Source organism: Hylobates moloch, unplaced genomic scaffold (assembly GCF_009828535.3).
Source record: "Hylobates moloch isolate HMO894 unplaced genomic scaffold, HMol_V3 SCAFFOLD_6, whole genome shotgun sequence".
NCBI lineage: Eukaryota > Metazoa > Chordata > Mammalia > Primates > Hylobatidae > Hylobates > Hylobates moloch.
The window spans coordinates 7,137,752-7,157,361 of NW_026652281.1; the positions used below are offsets into that span (position 1 = coordinate 7,137,752).

At 41.4% G+C, this 19,610-nt stretch overlaps 1 protein-coding gene across 3 annotated transcripts in view; it reads right to left on the bottom strand.

Annotated features, from left to right (window-relative positions):
* The window catches only part of CDH13 (cadherin 13), a 1,184,027-nt gene that overhangs the window by 767,184 nt on the left and 397,233 nt on the right, over positions 1 to 19,610 (bottom strand). For all 3 annotated transcript variants that reach the window (XM_032156331.2, XM_032156329.2, XM_032156330.2), the window contains one exon: positions 3,932 to 4,140. In XM_032156331.2, the coding sequence (XP_032012222.1) occupies positions 3,932 to 4,140 (209 nt within the window). The remainder of the gene's footprint in view (positions 1 to 3,931; positions 4,141 to 19,610) is intronic.

The following is a 19,610-nucleotide window of genomic DNA, read 5'->3' on the forward strand; positions in this document are numbered from 1 at the left end:
ATCACGTGAACCCAGGAGGTGGATGTTGCAGTGAGCTGAGATTGTACCACTGCACTCCAGCCTGTGAGACGGGAATGAGACCCTATTTAAAAAAAAAAAAAAAAAAAGTGGAGAGCTCCAGAGCCATGCTGCTAAGGTCTGGGCCCCCGTTCTGCCACCTACTAGCTAAGTGGCCAGAGCAAGAAACAGCCCCACTGTGTCTCAGTCTCCTCACCGAGGAGATGCAAATGATAATAGCAGCAGTAACAGTAACAGCTTCCCTTAGCATGTTGCTGTGAGGATGAAAGACTTGAATACACCCAGGATGTAGAACATAGTAAGTATTATGTAAGCATCAGTGTTGGTCACTGCTGTAGCATCAGCTGAGTGCTATGTATTACTGCTACATGTATTGTCTCATTTAATCCACATGAAGATCCAAACAAGTCTATTATCCCTATGTTACAGATGAAAAAATCAAAACTACATAAAGGCTCAGGAGGTAAAGCAATTGACTGAAGGTAACACAGCTACGAAGAGAAGTACCATGCAGACAGTCCAACATTTCCCTCGTAGACCCTCCCAACTATGCACAATGACCCATCCTTCAAAGTCCAGCTCATGGAGGGGTTGGAGGCACGGACTCAGGGGCCGGGCTGCCCAGGCTTAAGTCTCATTTCCATCCAGCTTGTTATGCAATTTTAGACCTTGGAAATGTCACTTGCCTCTTTGTGCCTCAGTTCCTCCATCAGTAAAATCAGTAAAAAGTCACTATGAGGCAGAAGACAGTAGCATCTGCCTCCAATTGCTAAGGAGATTAAATGAATCAGCGTTTGTAGCTCATGGAGCAACACTTGGCACATGGTTGGTGCTTTGAGGACCAGCCCAGCTCCCCTTGACCTCTCTCCTCTCCAAATGCACAGATCATCCATCACTGTTAGCTCCTCTCCCGGTACCCAAGCATCAGTGCACACATTCATATTCCCTCCCCCACAGGAGATGAGCTGACTCAGGCATTCACTGATTTTCTTCTCTATCAGCTGGCCCACTTGGCTGCACACAGTAGGACCTGCAAACATACCACGTGCATATCCATTGAGGTATGTGCTCTCTTCAGAGGGATTATTTTGCTATTTTGTTTTCCCTTCATTTTCTTTTTATTTTTTTCCTTTTTTGAGGCGTTTTTATGAAGGACACAGCTACGCATCTTCACAAAGCCTTTTTTCAAATCTCATAAAATTACTGGAGGTGGGAGATGAATGCCCCATTCTGCTGAAGTCTGGCAAACTGAAGGACACAGCAGCCTCCGCCCCCTTTATAAGAAGCAAAAACAATCACAGGCAAATTTTGTCAAAAATGCGTACAGACGGCGGCAAGCAAGAAACAGCCAGGGGTCAGGGGAGCTCTGTCTCTGGATGGCATCTCACAGAAACTCGAGGCTTTTTCTGTGGCATCTCACAGAAACCAACAATGTGTGGCTGAGTTTTCATAATGAATCCAGTCCTCCCAGCCCCTCAAGGTGGGGTTGGTCCCAAGAACCTGCCCAGAACCCCTTCTGCTCTTTCAAGCAAAATGCGATGACGGCGTCTTTTCCAGATAGAAACATGAGCCACCATTCATGAACAACAATCGCTATCTAAATGCATTCAAGCCCATGGGCAAACCCCCTTACCATACCATTTCCATGTTTCTACAGAACATTGTTTTTGCCGTATATCCTGGCAACCTTGTTGCTTCAGATATGTGCCATATAACTTATATCACAGATTAGTGAGATGCTGTGAAAATGGTCATGGCTAAGTAAGAGAAAAACTTGCCTTTATGGTGTCAATGGATTTCCACACTGGTATGAATTCACCAATATCCAGTTTGCTCTGAAACATGACTGACATGCCATACATTCGTTTTTAGGTTGCCATCTACCCTTAACTCACAGCTTCACAGATATTGAAGGGGAATTGTGAAGTTCATCCAGCCCAGGAATGGCAGATAGATTCCATCCTCAGGAACATCGCTAAATGATCAACTGATAGTAGGTTCCAGAAGCATTGCACTGAGCAGGATACTCAGGCTAAGCCAAGGGTTATTAGCAATATCTGCCACAAGCATGGTGACAGTAGGGTGGCACATGAGCCACTTATCTGCCACTGCAGGCTGTTTAACCTCGCTATTCTGCAGATAAAGAAGCTATGTGATGCTCTCAAGATCACACAGACAGCACTGGCAGGAAGGTAACTCTCACATTGCCAGTTCTACTGTCTCTGCTCCCAGCTGTGTGACCCACGCTCGCTCCACCACTGAACAAAATGAGTAGATCAAGCAGGGATGTGGGTAATATGGCAGGTGGAGAACAGGGATGTGAATTAGGGGCTGTGAAAAATCGAGGAAGACCAAGCTCGCAGGCAGGAGACAAGGCTAGGCATGCCAAGCAGGGGAATGCCATCGTTAAGACACTGTTTGGCTGGAATCCTGCTGTGTGTCTCGCTCTCCTTTTCTCATGAAGGTGGAGTCCCTGAGCTTCTGGCGAAGAAGGCGTGAGTCAGTGGTAGCAAAAAGTCTCTGAATGGCACAATTGCGAAGTCTGAATGGCAGTTTGTGACACTCACAAAGTGTTTGCTTATGTGTGGGAGTGCAGGGATCGGCATGCATGTGCTTGTGGAAGGGAACAAGCACTGCTGCCTGGCAAACGAGAAGCATGATAGGCAATTACACACACATATAATACAGCTATACCATGTGTGTATGTATATACACACATACACAGTATATATAGACATACATATACACCATATACATATGCAGCACACACATATAATACAGACATACCATGTGTGTATGTATATACATAGTATATGTGCATATACAGTATATGTATGCACATACATACATATACACATATACACACATATATAAACCGAAGTCACCAAAAGTCACTGGGAAACAAAACCAAACAACAGAAGGAGCAGGAGTAGGCTGGGCAGCTTAGCTTTGAGATATCTTTGACATATTAAATGTGGATGTATACATATGTGTATATATTACATGCACATATACCATATGTATGTGTACATATACACATAAGTATATGGTTCAGATGCATGTATATTGTATACATATACCTGTACACCATATATACATACAGCACCATATACATATATATGGTATATGTGCATGTAATATATACCTGTACACATATGTACACATACACATACACCATATATGCATACAGCACGATATGCAGCACCATATACAACTCTAATGGGCCACCTTTTCTGGCCTATCCACCATCCATTTCCTTTCCTCTGAAAACAGCTCTTTAATTTACTCTGAGGAACTACATTTCTTTCACTCTCAGTCCGTGTGTTTTCAGGTGAACAGGGCTGACTCTGCCCTGGCTTCAGGAAAAGAAATGTGACCGAGACGTGGCCAACCAGAACAGCACAACCCAATGGACACGATGTTTAGTTCAGGGGTGGACACATGATCTAACCTACGAGACTGAATTCCAAGGTTTTGTTAGCATCGTCTTGAAGAGATGCTTTCTCAGGTGACTTCAGACCAGGAGAATGAGGGTAGTTGCTGAGACCTCCACCTCGGGAGGTAGGCAGAGATGTGACTGTCTCAGTCAATCTAATAAAAGGAAGATGGAGCTATGAGATGCATAGGGATTAAAGCTGATTTGGGCACCAGTATATAGCCATGCCTGAAGGCAGAAGTATCCCTAAAATAGTTCCATGAATTAATCCATGAACTATCCCTAAATTAGTTACTCGAATCAATTAATTGCCACTGCCCCTCCTCTACATTTTTAGAGTTGGATTTATGTCATTTGCAACAACAATAACACAAAGAATCTTAGCCAACATAATAAATTAAAGACCCATTTTCCACACAAGACAGACAGAACCTAATGTCCTCCTTGAACCCAAGTTATCTCAAACAGATGTGTTACCTGCAAGGAGCCCTGGATGTCTTTCCCACCGACAATGACGAGTTCTGCCATATCTTCTGCATGGGGGGTCCGTGCATGGACGAACAGAGCTTTGCCCACTGCAGTTATGTTTCTCAGAGCAACTAAGCCACCATCGCTGTTCACCTTGAAGTATGGGCTTGAGACCTCATAGCGTAGCTTGTCATTTCCCTTACAGTCACTGAAGGTCACTGGGAAACAAACAAAACAACAGAAGGAGCATGAGTAGGTTGGGCAGCTGAGCTCTGAGATTATAGCTGACCTGTTAAGTGTGAATTGCCACATAGTTCCCCAATCCAGAGTTCAAAAATGCTACCCTTTATCCCACAGCAAGCCGCTTGTACCCAAGTGACTTTGTGCTGATGGACTTCCCTCAATCAAGACATGTCCTTGATGACCTTGCATGCTCCAGGCAGGTACTAAGTTCTGAGTGTGTACACTTGAGTGCATTCTCAGCGGAGTGAAGAGTCAGATCTGGCAGAGTGACATTGGAGGGAAGTGATCTAATCCCGGCATGTGTGGGTGACTGAGCAAAACCACAGGGTGCTCAGGAGCACTGAGGAGAGCTGCACAAAAACAATATTTGAGCTGGGTATTGAAGACAAGCAGGAGATGAGAAGGCCCTTAAGAATGTGCAAGACATTATAGGCTATTCAAAGGCACAGGGATGAGGGCTAAATAGCAAAACAGATTCAGGGAATGAGAATTAACTATGTGCATATACATGGGTATATCATATACATGTGTATACCATATACATGTGTATACATATACATATACATGTACAGGTGTATACCATGTGCATGTGTATACATACACATGTACATGTATACACATGTACATCTGTGCATATGTATGTGTATGTGTACATATGTGTATAGGTATACATCACATGCACATGATGTATGTACATGTGTATAGATGTACATGTATATACATGTACACACATATACATATACATGGACATGGACATACATGTACGTGGACATACATGTACATGGACATGCATGTACATGGTATATACATATACACGGTATATATATGTACATGTACATGCTATATACATGTACATGGTATATACACGTGGCTGTACTGAGTCTCTTTATCTAGTCTACTCTCGATTGGTATCTGGACTATTTCCAGTTTGGGGCTCCAAATATTGTTGCTAGGAACTTTCTTGTGTACATCTTTTGGTAACAACAGCTACATAGATCCTAGCACACTGTTAAAGCCAAATAAATATCTGAAAATGTAAGCTCATCTACATAGGTCCTAGCACACTGTGAAAGTCATATAAATATCTGAAAATCTAAACTGATATTTCTACTCTAGGAAGATGATACTTCGGGTGATAATAATCATATTAACTGACAATAATAGTGGATAATGCAGATTGAGCACCTGCCACATTCAAGGATCGGTGCTACACATTTTGCACACATCATCTCAGTTAATCTTTACAATGACAACAAATGAAGTACTATTTTGATCCCCTTCTCCTACAGTTTCTAGGTAAGGAAACTGAGGCTCATAGAGGGCAAAGTTGGTGCCCAGTACACACAGGTTGTAAATGATGAGCCAGGATTTGAACCCTGGTCCATTTGCCTGTCACCACTGCATGTCTTCAATAAAGATAATACCCCATGGAGAATACAACACTTCTGAAATCCTATCAAAACCTGAATACAGTAGTTCCCCCATCTCCATGGCTTTGCTTTCTTCAATTCCAGATACCCATGGACAACACAGGTCTGAAAACATTAAATGGGAAATTCCAGAAATAAACAATTCCTAAGTTTCAAATTGTGTGCTGTTTTGATTATTGTTATAATTGTTCTATTTTATCATTAGTTATTGTTGTTAATATTTTACTGGGCCCAATTTGTAAATTAAACTTTAACATAGCTATGTATGTAAAGGACAAATTAGCACATATATAGGGTTGGGTAGTATCCACAGACTGAAGTATCCACTGTAGGTCTTGTGACACATCCCCTGAGGACAAGCACGGACTACTGCAGAGAGCTGTGATTGCCCTGCTCAGTCCTGTTTTCATGTTCCTGCCCAGTCCTGAAGAGCACTGTATGGTGCAGTGCCTCTTGGTCACTCTGCAAAGGTTCTAAGGGTTTCCATGGTTAAGTCAGCTTTAGGGCCATCTTTGCATGGACACACAAGTGGACTCTCAGGAGCCTGCGGTTCTCAGACCCTTGCTCACTTTCTCTAACCATGTTGGTAGCCCAGATTAATTGAACATGCTTAGTCTCAGTTTTTGGAAGTGAACTATGAAGGAGTGACACCAAGGTTGCTTTCATTGTTATCATCAATTAGTATTCACCCTCTGGAGGCAAATTACTCAAATGACAAGGCCTGACAGGAAATTACTGCTTCAATCGCCAGCATGAGGTTCTAGCCCTAACCCTTGAACAGGATCAAAGAAGACAGCCTCAGCTGGGGAGTGAATGGGGTAGAGGAAAAGGCATATGAAAGTTTGTGGGGGTTCTAGATTAACAGCTAAGTTCTTTCTTCCCACCCTTTCTTCCTTCCATAAATATTTACTGAGAACCTACATTATGCTAGATGCTGAGGTTATAATGTTGAACAAAGACAGGCACAGTCCCTAGTTTGAAGCCTAATGTGGAAGACAGACATTAATTTAATACTCTTATAAGTACTTGGGGACCTATTACTTAGGCAGAGAAAACCACAACATATGCAAAGGTCCTGTGGCATCTACAGAACTGGAAGTAAGCTGGTAAGATTGGCACAGACAGCAAGGGAGAATGCAAGGAAATTAGAATGGAGATAAGCTGAGCCCAGGCAATGTGGGGTACTGGGGGCCACACAGCCCTGCTCCTTGGAGGAGGCCTTGGATTCTCCTGTTGCAACTGTAAGACTAGCTTTTCTTCACCTGAGTCTCATATAATTATGGATCTTCATTGCAAAACAATACTTAGCACTCAAGGTCCTCCATGACTAGGCTGTCCATCAGCCTCCCCTCTGCCTTTGTCTTCACTGCATACCTCATACCTCACCCACTCTTGCATCTTCCTATTCTACTATCCCACTCTTTGTGTATAGTGCTCCCTCTCTGCAGAAGGCATTTCTCACCTTCTTTACCCTGTTAACGCTTGCTTATTCTTCAAGATTCAACTCAAGCAACTTCCTCAAGCATTCTCTTTGTGTTCCAGAATTTTCTGCACATAGAACCTTTTATATCATGTTACATCAATGTGTCCATATTATGTATTTGTTTTTTGCACTAGAACCAAGAGCAGAAATTGAGTCTTGTTCTTTCATTCATCTTTACATCTCCGGCAATGAACAGCATGTTTTTCCATATGTGAAGCCATCAGTAATAATTCCACTTTGCTCAGTTACTCTCCAGAGCAAAATGATGCTTTAGTAATGGTAGAGGAATGGAGGTGGGGCGGGGGGTGGGGGCGGTCTCCCTTCTGTGCTGTGAGCAAGTGGCTGCTGGCAAGACTGTGAATTGGGATAAGAGGCCCCTAGTGACCACTTGACTTCATTGAACCCAGCAGTAGGGAGCGGAAGGAAATGAAGAACACAGCTATGTTATCCCCTTGGCCCCTGGACCCCGTGTGTATCCATTTAGAATGGCACTCATCTGCTGTGCTTAGCTTTGACCTAGCTCATTGGTGAAATCAGAGGTGGTGCCTTACCTGTCCCAAAGATGCCAGTAAAACTTGCATAGCCCCAAATAATGGTTGGAATCAGTGTGTGCATTTTGAATGAAGTGATGCTTGGACAGACAACAGTCATGCACTACTATTTATTGAGTGGTCCCTGAGGCTAGGGTCTATGCAAATGACTGTACAAGCAGTACCTCCTTTTAGCCTCACAGCAATTCTATAGCAGGTTTGCTCAACTTTTGTTTTTTTCATTATCTACTCCCCTAAAGACCCTTTTAAGAATTTTTTTCTAATTGCCACGATTCCTGAAAAATTTTAATATCACAGATATACTTACATCTCTGTTTAGGTACTACAAGTATATCTGTACTTTACATTTGTAAGTGCAATTTTTGTCCCCCCACCCTCGAACCTATTTCACCCCTGGGGGGGAAATACAGCCCCACTGAGAATGCACAGTCTATAATCTGTAGGCATCATATTTTACAGGAGAAGAGACTGAGTCTCAGAGAGGCTGACTGACTTGCTCGGGGTCCCATATCCAGAAAGGCCTAGAGCGAGAACCTTCCCCGATCTGTTCAGTCTGCCTCTATAGCCCAAGCCCTGGGCACATCTGCTTCCTAGGAATAGATGGGCAAGAGAAGAAAGGACAGTTGCCCCAACATGGCCCCCTTGGGCATCTCACAAACCCCTTAGGGGTCATCAGAGGTACCAAGTGAGGTCACAATGAGAACAACTGCAGTTGCAGGACCTGGCACATCATAGGCACTCAATACTTTCTAAATCAAATAGCTAACGGTTGCATAAGTGGGTCTTTGTATATTTTTGATACCACTTACCAACTCAGGAGCAGGTGCTTTAGGCCGTGGTTCTTTTTCAAGGCTGGCCATCTATGAAATCGCTGAAGGAGCATTAAAAAGAATAGCAATACCTATCTCCACTCTCTCCCAAGATTATGATACAACTGTGCTGAGTTGGGGTTTGTGTGCACTAGTATCTCTTAAAAGCTCCCCTGATTATTCTAACACAGACAGAGCCAGGAACCAGGATCTTACATTATAAACTGGTTGTCAAGGTGCCAGGTCTCCACATTTCCCAGCCATTCCTGGAAAAGAGTAGAGGTTGGGGACTGGCATGCCAGCAACTGTTATTTCTCTGCCCAAAGAAAGAGAAAGTTTAAGGGTAGGTTTCTAAGCCCTTTTCTAATCCTGGCTTTTGAGTAGGAGCCCTGTGACGTTGGGCAAACCACCTGATATGGTTTGGCTGTGTCCCCACCAAAATCTCATCTTGAATTGCAGTTCCTATAATTCCCATGTGTCATCGGAGGGACCCGATGGGAGGTAATTTAATCACGGGGGTGGTTACCTCCATGCTATTCTTGTGATAGTGAGTTCTCGCGAGATCTGATGGGCATTCTCCCCCTTCGTTCTGCATTTCTCCTTGCTGCTGCCATGTGAAGAAGGATGTGTTTGCTTTCCCTGCTGCCAAGATTGTAAGTTTCCTGAGGCCTCCCCAGCCATGCTGAACTGTGAGTCAATTACATCTTTTTCTTTATAAATTACCCTGTCCCAAGTATGTCTTTATTAGTAGCATGAGAATGGCCTAATACACCACCCATATTCTTGAATCCTCAATGTCTTTATCCGTAGAGTGGGCATCCTCCTGAAAGGTACTATAATCCTTATGGCATGTGTAAACAAAATAATGCATGCCTACACGCAGAAAGCACTTAGGACACAGCTTGGTGCTCCATGAATGAGAATGATCACCATTATTACCATAATTCTGGGCACTAAGGAAGCTACCTTTTCCTTTTCCTACACAGCTTCCTTCTTCCAGCTAATTTTTTTACCTCCTCCTCTGTCATTCCTTCAGTCAGGTACCTTGCTAGTCTCAGGCTGTTGCCATGGAAATGGTTACTACAGGCATCACTGCTAGGGTTAAAGGGGTGGGGCTGATGATTCTGATTCAGGCTTGCCCATTGTTGAATCCCTTCACTTGTTTTGGTGAAACCCTACGTACTTCATGTGAACAGTTTTGAAGGAAAAATGATATTAAAGGAATGAAATTACAGAGCCCTGCTCAAAATAGAATCAACAAAGTTTTGTTCGATATTCTCCAAACGGATTGTTGGTGAAGACAACTTCATACAAATGTAAGGGATGAGTTTTCCTAAAGTAATGACACTACACTGTGAGATTTACACCCATGATTGCAATAAGTCTTCACGTCATCTTCTTCACATCATCAGTTTGAAGTAGGAACTTTTGGTGCTCTGGGGAAAGTGAGACTTAGTGAGGTTGCATGAGTTATCGGAGGCCATGAAGTCACTATGTGAACCGAGGTCAAATCCAAACTCGGGAGTGTGGTTTCTGGTTCTAGAGCTCACACTCCTGAGTACTATGCCAGTCTTTCTAGATGAATGTGTTCTTTCCTTTAGTCATTCAGCTTCCAGACTCACAATTTCATTGCCACCTCTCATACCTCATTGATTATTTACTTAATATTTTTTACCTGACTGACCCTTTAAATTATAAAATTATTTGAAGGTAGTATTTATAATACCTGTTGAATATGCCAGGTATTTTTTCAAATAAATATTAAAATAAATCTAAAGAGCCAAATTCAAAAGAAATAAGTTTGTCCTTGTACCCACTAAAAGTTTGTCCTTGTATCCACTAAAGCCTCCACAGTGACATTTGTTGTACCCTCTGGAAATGCTGGCCAGTACTACATTCCTTGCCATCCAACACTCAGTTAGACAAATTCATGTCTGCATCCACTATACTCAGGTTTATAATCCAGGATGGCTCTGATATCCAAATATCTGATAAGAAATAATTTATTTACTACAAATAATGAATTCTTGATAAAAACAGCATTCTAGAAAGGGCAAAATCTAAATTGCTCCTGTTGCCACGGCTTTGGCAATATCTAAAGGACAGCTCTGATAAACAGGAAGACATCGACTCAAAAGAAAAACAAGCCACAATATTTTCTTTTAAGTTTTCTTCTTCTGGAGAAAACACACTGTACATTCTCACCAATTATAATCATACCCTAAATTTCCTATTAAAGGGCGCATCTGATGACATCAGCCCTGCATTGTTTCATGTTATTGACTTTGTTGATGCCACCAAAGTGTCAGTGACTCTCAAACTTTTAAGTAGATATCAAGACTATGTGAATTGAGCACAGAGTTCAAAGACATATTTAAGGATAAAACTGAATAGTTTATGTCCATTTAAAAAATGCTTGTTTCTACAGAGACAACTTACTAGGTGGCTCAGAATGACACCGTGAGGATAGCTGAAAAATGTGACTAAACAATTAAACCTGTGAACAAATACTCAAAACCTCTATCTGAAGTGGGAAATGAACTACCTGTACTCTTCTGAACCTATGAATGACTTTCCTACATGTGTTTCTCATGGATTTGAAATAACTTCTGGAAAGCAAAAAATATAGACATATAAGACACTGTACATGGAGATTTATTGGAATAAATTGCATAACATCATTCTTTGAGATAATCTTTGAACACGCTGGGGGGGCGGGTAGTGAAAACGCCCCACCTGGGGGAAATTGCAAATTAGACAAAAGGCACCACTCAGAGTTTCAATTATGCTTTCAGCGCTTTTCCACTCAAAATGTCCCCTGGGCTTAATGCAAATGTCACAAAAAGACAAACTTCAGCTGGGAGACAAAACCACTACTGAAATGGGAAGTTTGACATGTGAATTAAGGGGCTTAATCTTCCTGACCTTGATTTTATGCTTTTCCATTTCTTTCTTTTGAAGGTGGTTCTTGGGGATGAAAATCCAAAAGGCATAGATTTCTTACCATCTAAAAATGGATAAGGGAGAAAATTAAGCTATGTTATGATCCCAGAAAAAATGAAATGCAGATGGATTTAAACTTATCTGCCAAATATAGAACAATCCTACTTGCAGAGCTAGGTATGAACTAATATATGAATTTTGTGCTGTTCTCGTAAGCGTGCTTGGGCCAATCTATGATTTATACACTCTCATCTATATGGGTAAATTGTCCTACAGTTTGCATGTATTTGTAGAGGCTTTGGAAATTGGTCTGCACATAAGTTGTGGACCCTTTCAGAGTGGATGGTCAGATTCCACTTGTACATGTGTGCAAGGATGCGTATGAATCAGAATTACAGGCTCTAAATCAGTCATCCTGGAAGTTGTAGCCCTCCCCCAGACAGATATGCACAGATCCACTTCCAGGATCTTTATACGCACACACAGAAGAGAAGGACTTTCAGTGATGTGCTAGTCATGGAAAAAGTCTCGAGTTGTAGCATTTGCCGATTTCTGTGGTTTAAATGCTCTACACATTGTTTATTTCAAGGTACCAATGTACCTTCAATTGGCTTGCAACTTTTCTAAAATTTTTACCAGCTCTCAGAAGTACCTATACTAGCTGTCTCTAGCACATGACAGAGACTAGGCACTGCCCCAGTGCAGCAGAATGTAAATTGTCTGTTCTGCCTGAGATGGAGAGACCCAGCTTTCCTGGTATTCCTTGTCTACTTGGAAAAACAGAACTCAATTCTTCCTCAGCATGAAGGGCCTGCATATTTGTTAATCTGCAAAGCCTTTGCTAGCGCATGACAAACAATGTCTTTCTGACAACTAAAGTAGCATATAATTCAGAAATATCAGACAGACTCTTTCCAGGATACAGACCATCACTTAATTGCTTTTCATATCCCTCAGTATACCACTGGCATCCAGAGGCACCAACTTCCTTTTAAAGCACTCACACAGCTTAGTCCAGAGTCTCTTTGGACTGGCCCAAATGAAAGAAACAGGAAGCATTTCTTCTGATTTTCCTGAACACTCTCATTTCGCCAGCATTCTAGTCACTCAAGCCTTCATTAACATACGTTCAATTCCACCCACATTGCGTCAGATCCATGAGTGAATCAAGAACCACACCCTATAGACTTGATTCTTTCTACTCTTCTGCTTCCTGAACAGGCGTATTGGGATTCTGTGTTCCATGTTTGGCCTAGAGTCAGCACTGACATTGCAGAGCTTCTATAAGGTACTGGGAGTGTTCTAACCATGATTGATTAACCCAGGAGTGAATTTCACCTCCAAAGGCTTTATAGAATTTGATAAGTGCAGAACATAAAACAGTCTTAATTCCATTCCATGCATCAGTTCCAACTTTGATAAAATAGAGTTTCAATTCTATCATGTCAGCAGAAGAGATCATAATGAATGATACAGTCAAACGATCTTCAGCAGAAACCTATTTTTGCCATGTAGCCCTTAAGGGCTTCCTCTTGGAAAAAGACAGAGGCCACATCTGCTTTCAGGGAATTTTCTCCACCTACCATTAAAAACCGAACTGTTAGCTTTAAATCTTTTTGTGTGTGTGTGTTTGTCTTATGTTTTCCTCTTGCCGTGGATTCCTTAAAACGTGGCAGGTTGTTTCCTGATAGAATGCTATGCATCATCTATCCCATGGTGGTTATAATCACTACGAATTTGTATTTCAAATTGGAATTACTTTATATATAGCACAGTGCCTGACACAGTACATACTCAACCCTGTTTGTTGAATGAATACATAGCAGAAATGCAACTTGGCAGCTAAGCAGATCTGAAACTCCCCAAACAAAACTAAGAATGATGGCACCAACTCAAGTGAAGATTTGAGTAAGTTGATTTGAAAGTCACCCGTTCAGCGAAAGAAAAATCATGGATTCAGCAAGTTTGAGAATCACCAAGTCTCGGATTTACAGAGATCCCTTCTTGGTATTTTCATGACTGGCACACGTCTCTGACAAGGCCCTTAGTTTTTAATGTTTATAGCAATTATGTGTATACGTCTCCCTCTGAATGTGCATCTCAAAGGTAAATTAATGTGAAGAGAGCTTTACTCCATTCAAACTTTAATGTTGCTTGGCCTTGCAGTCGGAGTTGTCTAGGGACATGTGACAAAGTATCCCGGCTAAGCCTAAATTGGGATTCAGAGCCTGATTGTGTTTTGATGCCTTGACAGTCTTGTGATTTCCCGGTGACCTCCCTATTGCAAAGCAGATATACCTGGGGGGAAGGGGGCCTCTGAGGAGGACTACTTCTGCATGAGCACCTAGAGAGAGGCAGAACCAGGAGAAAGAGAGAGAGGAACACAATATTGGTTTCCTAGTCCAGCCCCATGGATCCATAGTTCAGAGAAAAGAAAGCTACATACACAACTCAAAGATTCATAAACCACAGACAACTTAGCTATTTTCAAGCACTGTTATTTTGTTTCCTAATAGCAAACTGTTATGCCGAACAGCAGTGTGGCCCCATTTTTGAGTGGAGTACAGCTTGGGGTTGTTCTGGTAGAGAGAACACTAGAGCAGTCATAGGGTCTGCTGGCACCTTGAGGGGTGCATGGCTTTGGGGTTCCTGGAGGTGGACTTTTCCCACAGAGGCCAGTGGGGAGGCCCTTCCTCCAAGAGTTTTCCAGGAATGTTAATCATTAAAGAGGCCAGAATGAGAGGACATGGAAGAGCAATTTGTGAATTCATGTGAGAGATGCCCTGAGGTCTTCCAGAAATAACCAGAATAAAAGGCCAGGAAGGAGAGTACATTGAGGTCCTACAGCTATGCAGGTGTGGGGCTGCAAGCCAGAAGAATGCAAATATTCATATTTGCATGACGTCATACTTGTCCAAATTCAGTCATGTGCCACATAGCGATGTTTTGGTCAAAAGAGGAACACACATATGATAGCAATCCCGTAAGATGATAAAGGAGCTGAAAAAGTCCTATTGCCTAGTGACGTAGCTGTCATAATGTCGGAGTGCAATGCATTACTCATGTGTTTGTGGTGATGCTGGTGTAAACAAATCTACAGCACTTTCAGTCATAAAAGTCAAGCACATACAATTATGTACCATATGTAATATTTGGCAATGACAATAAACAACTGTGCTGCCGATTGGTATATTTACTGTACTATCCTTTTTATTGTTTTTTGTTTTTTTTTTTTTTTTTTGAGAGCATACTTCTCCTTCTACCGATTAAGAAAAGGTTTACTGGCGGGGCATGGTGGCTCATGCCTGTAATCCCAGCACTTTGGGAGGCCCAGGTAGGCAGATCGCTTGAGCCCAGGAGTTTGAGACCATACTGGGCAACACGGCAAGACCCTGTATCTACAAACCATGCAAAAATTAGCTGGGTGGGGTGGCTGGTACCTGTGGTCCCAGCTAACCAGGATTCTTGGGCAGGAGGATCACTTGAGCCCAGGAGGCAGAGGCTGTAGTGAGCTGAGATCGCGCCACTGTACTCTAGCTTGCGTGACAGAGCGAGACCCTGTCTCAAAAAAAAAAAAGAAAAGAAAACGTTAACCGTAAAACAGCCTCAGGCAGGTCCTTCAGGAGGTGTCCTTTCAGTGGGACAAAATGTGGAGGTAGAAGACAGTGACATTCATGATTCTGACCCTGTGTAAGCCTAGGGAAGTGCGTGTGTTCCTGTCTCAGCTTTTAACAAAGAAGTTCAACAAGTGAAAAAGAAAAAGAAAACATTTGAACATAGAAAGGCTTATAAAATAAGGATATAAAGAAGACACTTTCTACAGCTGTACAACGTGTTTGTGTTGTAAGCTAAGTGTTGGCACAAGAGTCAAAAAGTTAAAAAGTTAAAAGTTTATAAAGTAAAAAAGTTACACTAAGCTAAAGTTAATTTATGATTGAAGAAAGAAAGCTTTTTTTTATAAACTTAGTAAAGCCTAAGTGTACAGTGTTTATAAAGTCTATACTACTGCACAGTAATGTCCTAGGCCTTCACATTCACTCACCACTCACTCACTGACTCAGCCAGAGCATCTTCCAATCCTGCCACCTCCATTCATAGTAAGTGCCTTATACAGGTGTGCCAATTTTATCTTTTATACTATATTTTTATTGTACCTTTACTGTGTTTAGATATGTTTAGATACACAACCACTTGCCATTGTGTTACAATTGCCCATAGCACTCAGTACAGCACTATGCTATATAGGTTAGTAGCCGAGGCGCCATAGGTTATAACAGATCACCCAGGTGTGTAATAGGCTATACCATCTAGGTTTGTGTAAGTCTACACTGTGATGTTCAAACAAAGATTAAATTACCCAACGGTGCATTCTCAGAGCATATCCCTACGGTTAAACAATGCACGACCGTACTGGAGGTGCCTAAAGCAATTCAGATTACCATTTGGAAGGTCTAGTTCCTTCTGGGTGAAATAATGTGCTTGTCACTGGATACTTTCAAGTGGAACCTATATGAGTTCACCAGGAATATTGTGGAAGCAATTCCACCATTGAATGATGTCTCTTACAACTGGGAAATTCTGTTATTCTAAAGCTCAACATATTCATCCATTAACCCATTAAAAACATCATTTTTTCACTTACAATGTACAAGACAGTAGGCAGTAAGGGATAAACGGCAACTAAAGATGAATGTGGCGCAGCATCTATCTTCATGACACTTAGCGTCTAGAAGCTTAGACCCCATAATTATTGGCAGGGCTGTCACACTGAAAGGTCAGTGTTCCATTTCACTCCAATCTTCATAATCCGGTATTTCAACCATTTTACAGAAGGCGAAATGAGATAAGCTGGGAGAGATTGAGGCACCCATAGCGCAAAGGTTTACTCGTAGAACTGGGGTTCGAGCTCAGGTTCACTGCACTCCAAAGGCCAGGCTTTTCACTGGCACATCGTATTTCTTCTGATTACTATATTTTTTAAAAATCCAAAAATTACTGAGTGAAAAAGGAAAGAGTTTTTTCATGTAAAATTTACCAAACTGTGTTTTGCTGGGCTTGTTTCCCAACCTACTTGATCCACAAAAATGGATAAAGTGATCACTGCATATCAAAACTTTGTAAAACATTAAGCTTTGGTTTATGACCTAGCAGAGGATGCCAGCAGGACATCATTTATGTTAGTTCTGCACTCGTCTACCTGGTATAAATGGCTGTGGCATCAAAGCGTGTTGGTTCATATGAACATGCCTTGGGGATTACATGAATTGTTTCGCTAGATATTCAAGTCACTCTACAAAACCCTAACAGTGCTAATAGTACAAAGCCCTAATAGTATTTCATGTTTGACATCTATCATATATAATACCTACCATTTATGAAGTATTTTCTATAGGTCAGTCAGTGGACTAAACACTTGATAAACATTATTTCTTTCAATTCTCCAACAGTGTCATGAAGGCAGGGGAGAAAATCTGAAGCTCAGAGAGATTAATAAAATTTCTTAAGGTCACACATCTGTAAGTAGGAAAGCTGGATTGCTTTTTACAACTAATATAGAATCCAGGTCCAGGTCCTTTGGAAAGGGAGTGCATTCCTTCAAATGATGGTATCCAAAGTAAATGTTCCAAGTTATTCTACAGCCTAGCAGCACAGGACATAACGGGGAGTCAAACAGTCCGTGTCTAGAGCTAAAAAAGGTGTCAAAATGGAATTGAGTAGAATCTTGAAGTCAGTAATTAAATCCAAGAGCAGAAATCCAGAGACCAGATGCCAGAAGACCCTATGGGTCAAAGCTTAGGAAACACTCAAGCACTGAAGAGCATCAAGGAAAATGAATGAATGGGGCCCAAGCAAATCCTTATGCACTCACTAAAGATAGTCAAGAACACCTAAATGTAGTCAAGAGCTGTTACTAGTATTCTTTCTTTAACGGCTGGGGAAACATAAGTTTGAAATTCGCTATCATTGATCTGTCTATAACTTTTATTACAGAACTCTTGAGATTTGAAGTTCCTATGAATCAACACGTGCTATTCCACTATGAAGTCATCACACATCCCTTCATCTCATCAAATAAAACACCATGGAGGAGGAAAGAACAGCACAGAAGTTTGATGCAAGGACTTGAGAATGTCAATTTTAGTTTTCATAAATGTCATAAATGACGTGTACCCAGTATGTAGATGAGCATCTTTTGTACAAAAAAAATCCGAAAGCATTTTAAACACCGCATCCTTTCTTCCTTGTGGATATCTAGAATGCTTCTAAGCAGAGATGGCCTTGTGCTACCTGGATTCCAGAACAGGGTCTAGAAATGTTTCTAGATGGCAGGGTAATATTTAGGGGCTCAAGAATATCATCTAAGGCAACAATGGACCTCCTTCCTAAAGGGAATGCACAAGGCTTTGACAAGGTTGGTGACTTGATAATAACGAGCAGGGATGCCAATCAAACTGCAACAGACTGCAGAAGGCCAGCTTCCACACCTTGAAAATTTTCTTCTGACCTCACCTGCCCTTAGGTAACCTGGAAGATCCTTGAAGGCAAGAGCTTCCTACAGTTTTATCCCCATATCTCTGGCTAGGCTTGCTGCTAGCCCTAGAACAGAGTTGGCAATCAAAAAATATTAGCGGACTGTTTTTGGTTGTAACCAATTAATTCATTTACCTCCTCTCTAATTGCAGTGTGTGAGATACTCATCAGCTGTGATTACAAATTGGTTCTGCCTAGTTGACAAGACTTATCAGGAAATTAAAAGACAATGATTTGGCTTACAATACACGAAGCACAATTAATTCTTGTGCACATACGTGGGTTTTCTGGTGTAAGCAAGAAAATAATCAGCTCTGTAGGTCATGCCTATTCATCCTCCAGTGGCCAAGTGATTTTTATTACATCCCTTATGCCATATTGCATCATCTCTAGCTCTAGTCTCATGGGAATGAAGGAGGATGCCTGCCAAGAGTGCCTTGTCTCTTGTGAAAGGTATCTCATTTTTCTGTGATTTCTCCACTCAACAACAATAGCGCTCACATATCTCCTTAAGAAGTAAAAGCCAGCGCAGCAGAAGGCTTTTGTGTTGCTTTCCACCCTACTTGAATTATCATGGGAAGTGCACAAGCCAAAAGTAAATCACAGCTTTCCATCACAAGTGGCAACTTTTGCAATTGAATAATTCTTACATGGGATCTCAAGTACATTACTGTGATTCTAGACAGCCCCATGTGTTTGGAGATGTTCTTCTTGCACATACCCACGGCAAGTCTAAGGTTCCTGAGATTTATTGCTCGTGCTTTCTCTCTCTCTCTCTCTCTCTCTATATATATATATATACACACACACACACACATATATGCTGCAAGCTGAAGCATATGGTCCCCACAACTGTGATATTTACGATAATGAATCACAGATGTTTAAATGGATGTAATCTGAAAACAGTTAAATGCTAAGATGCTGGAATCTTACTGCAAACATTACAAAGTGAGGACCTTTGGATTATGTTGATTTTCAGATACTATCACCAGGAATACTACTTTACATATGCTGGAAAGATATCAGGCAGCAAAGAATGACACTTTTTTTTTTCTCTTTTTAGCATTACAGTTTTCAAAATAACCAAGGAACTTTGAGGGTGGAGATTTGGTCATTCTATTGATCACTGAATTGCAGCGCCCTTTAGAATTAAGGGTGAGATTTCTCAGTGGATAGTCTTTAAATAGGTACACATCCTTTAACTCATATTATTTAATAGTCATTTTAAAGTACAAAAATAATTAAAAATGGAATCAACTGAAGTGAAATGGGAGATGCAGCCTGTTACCATCTCAACAAGCCCTGACTTCCCCCATTAGCCACACAATTTGATTATTATTCTACCAAATTTGCAAACTATATATATACTTAAACAGTTCAGTAGGTAGGTTGTCTCTTAATAGCTATTAAATACTTTTTACATCAGTTTATATAGATTGCTTTTTTATGACTACATATTATCTCTTACTATGGATCCATCTGCTCTCATTAAAGCAGCTCCCTGTTGCCGAACACTGAGGTTTTCCCTGTTTCATTAATTACCAATTGTGCAGTAGTAAACGTAAAAAATATATATATATATTTTTCGTTTGTTTGTTTGTTTTTTAGACGGAGTCTCCCTCTGTTGCCCAAGCTGGAGTGCACTGGTGCAGTCTTGGCTCACTGCAACCTCTGCCTCCCAGGTTCAAGCAATTC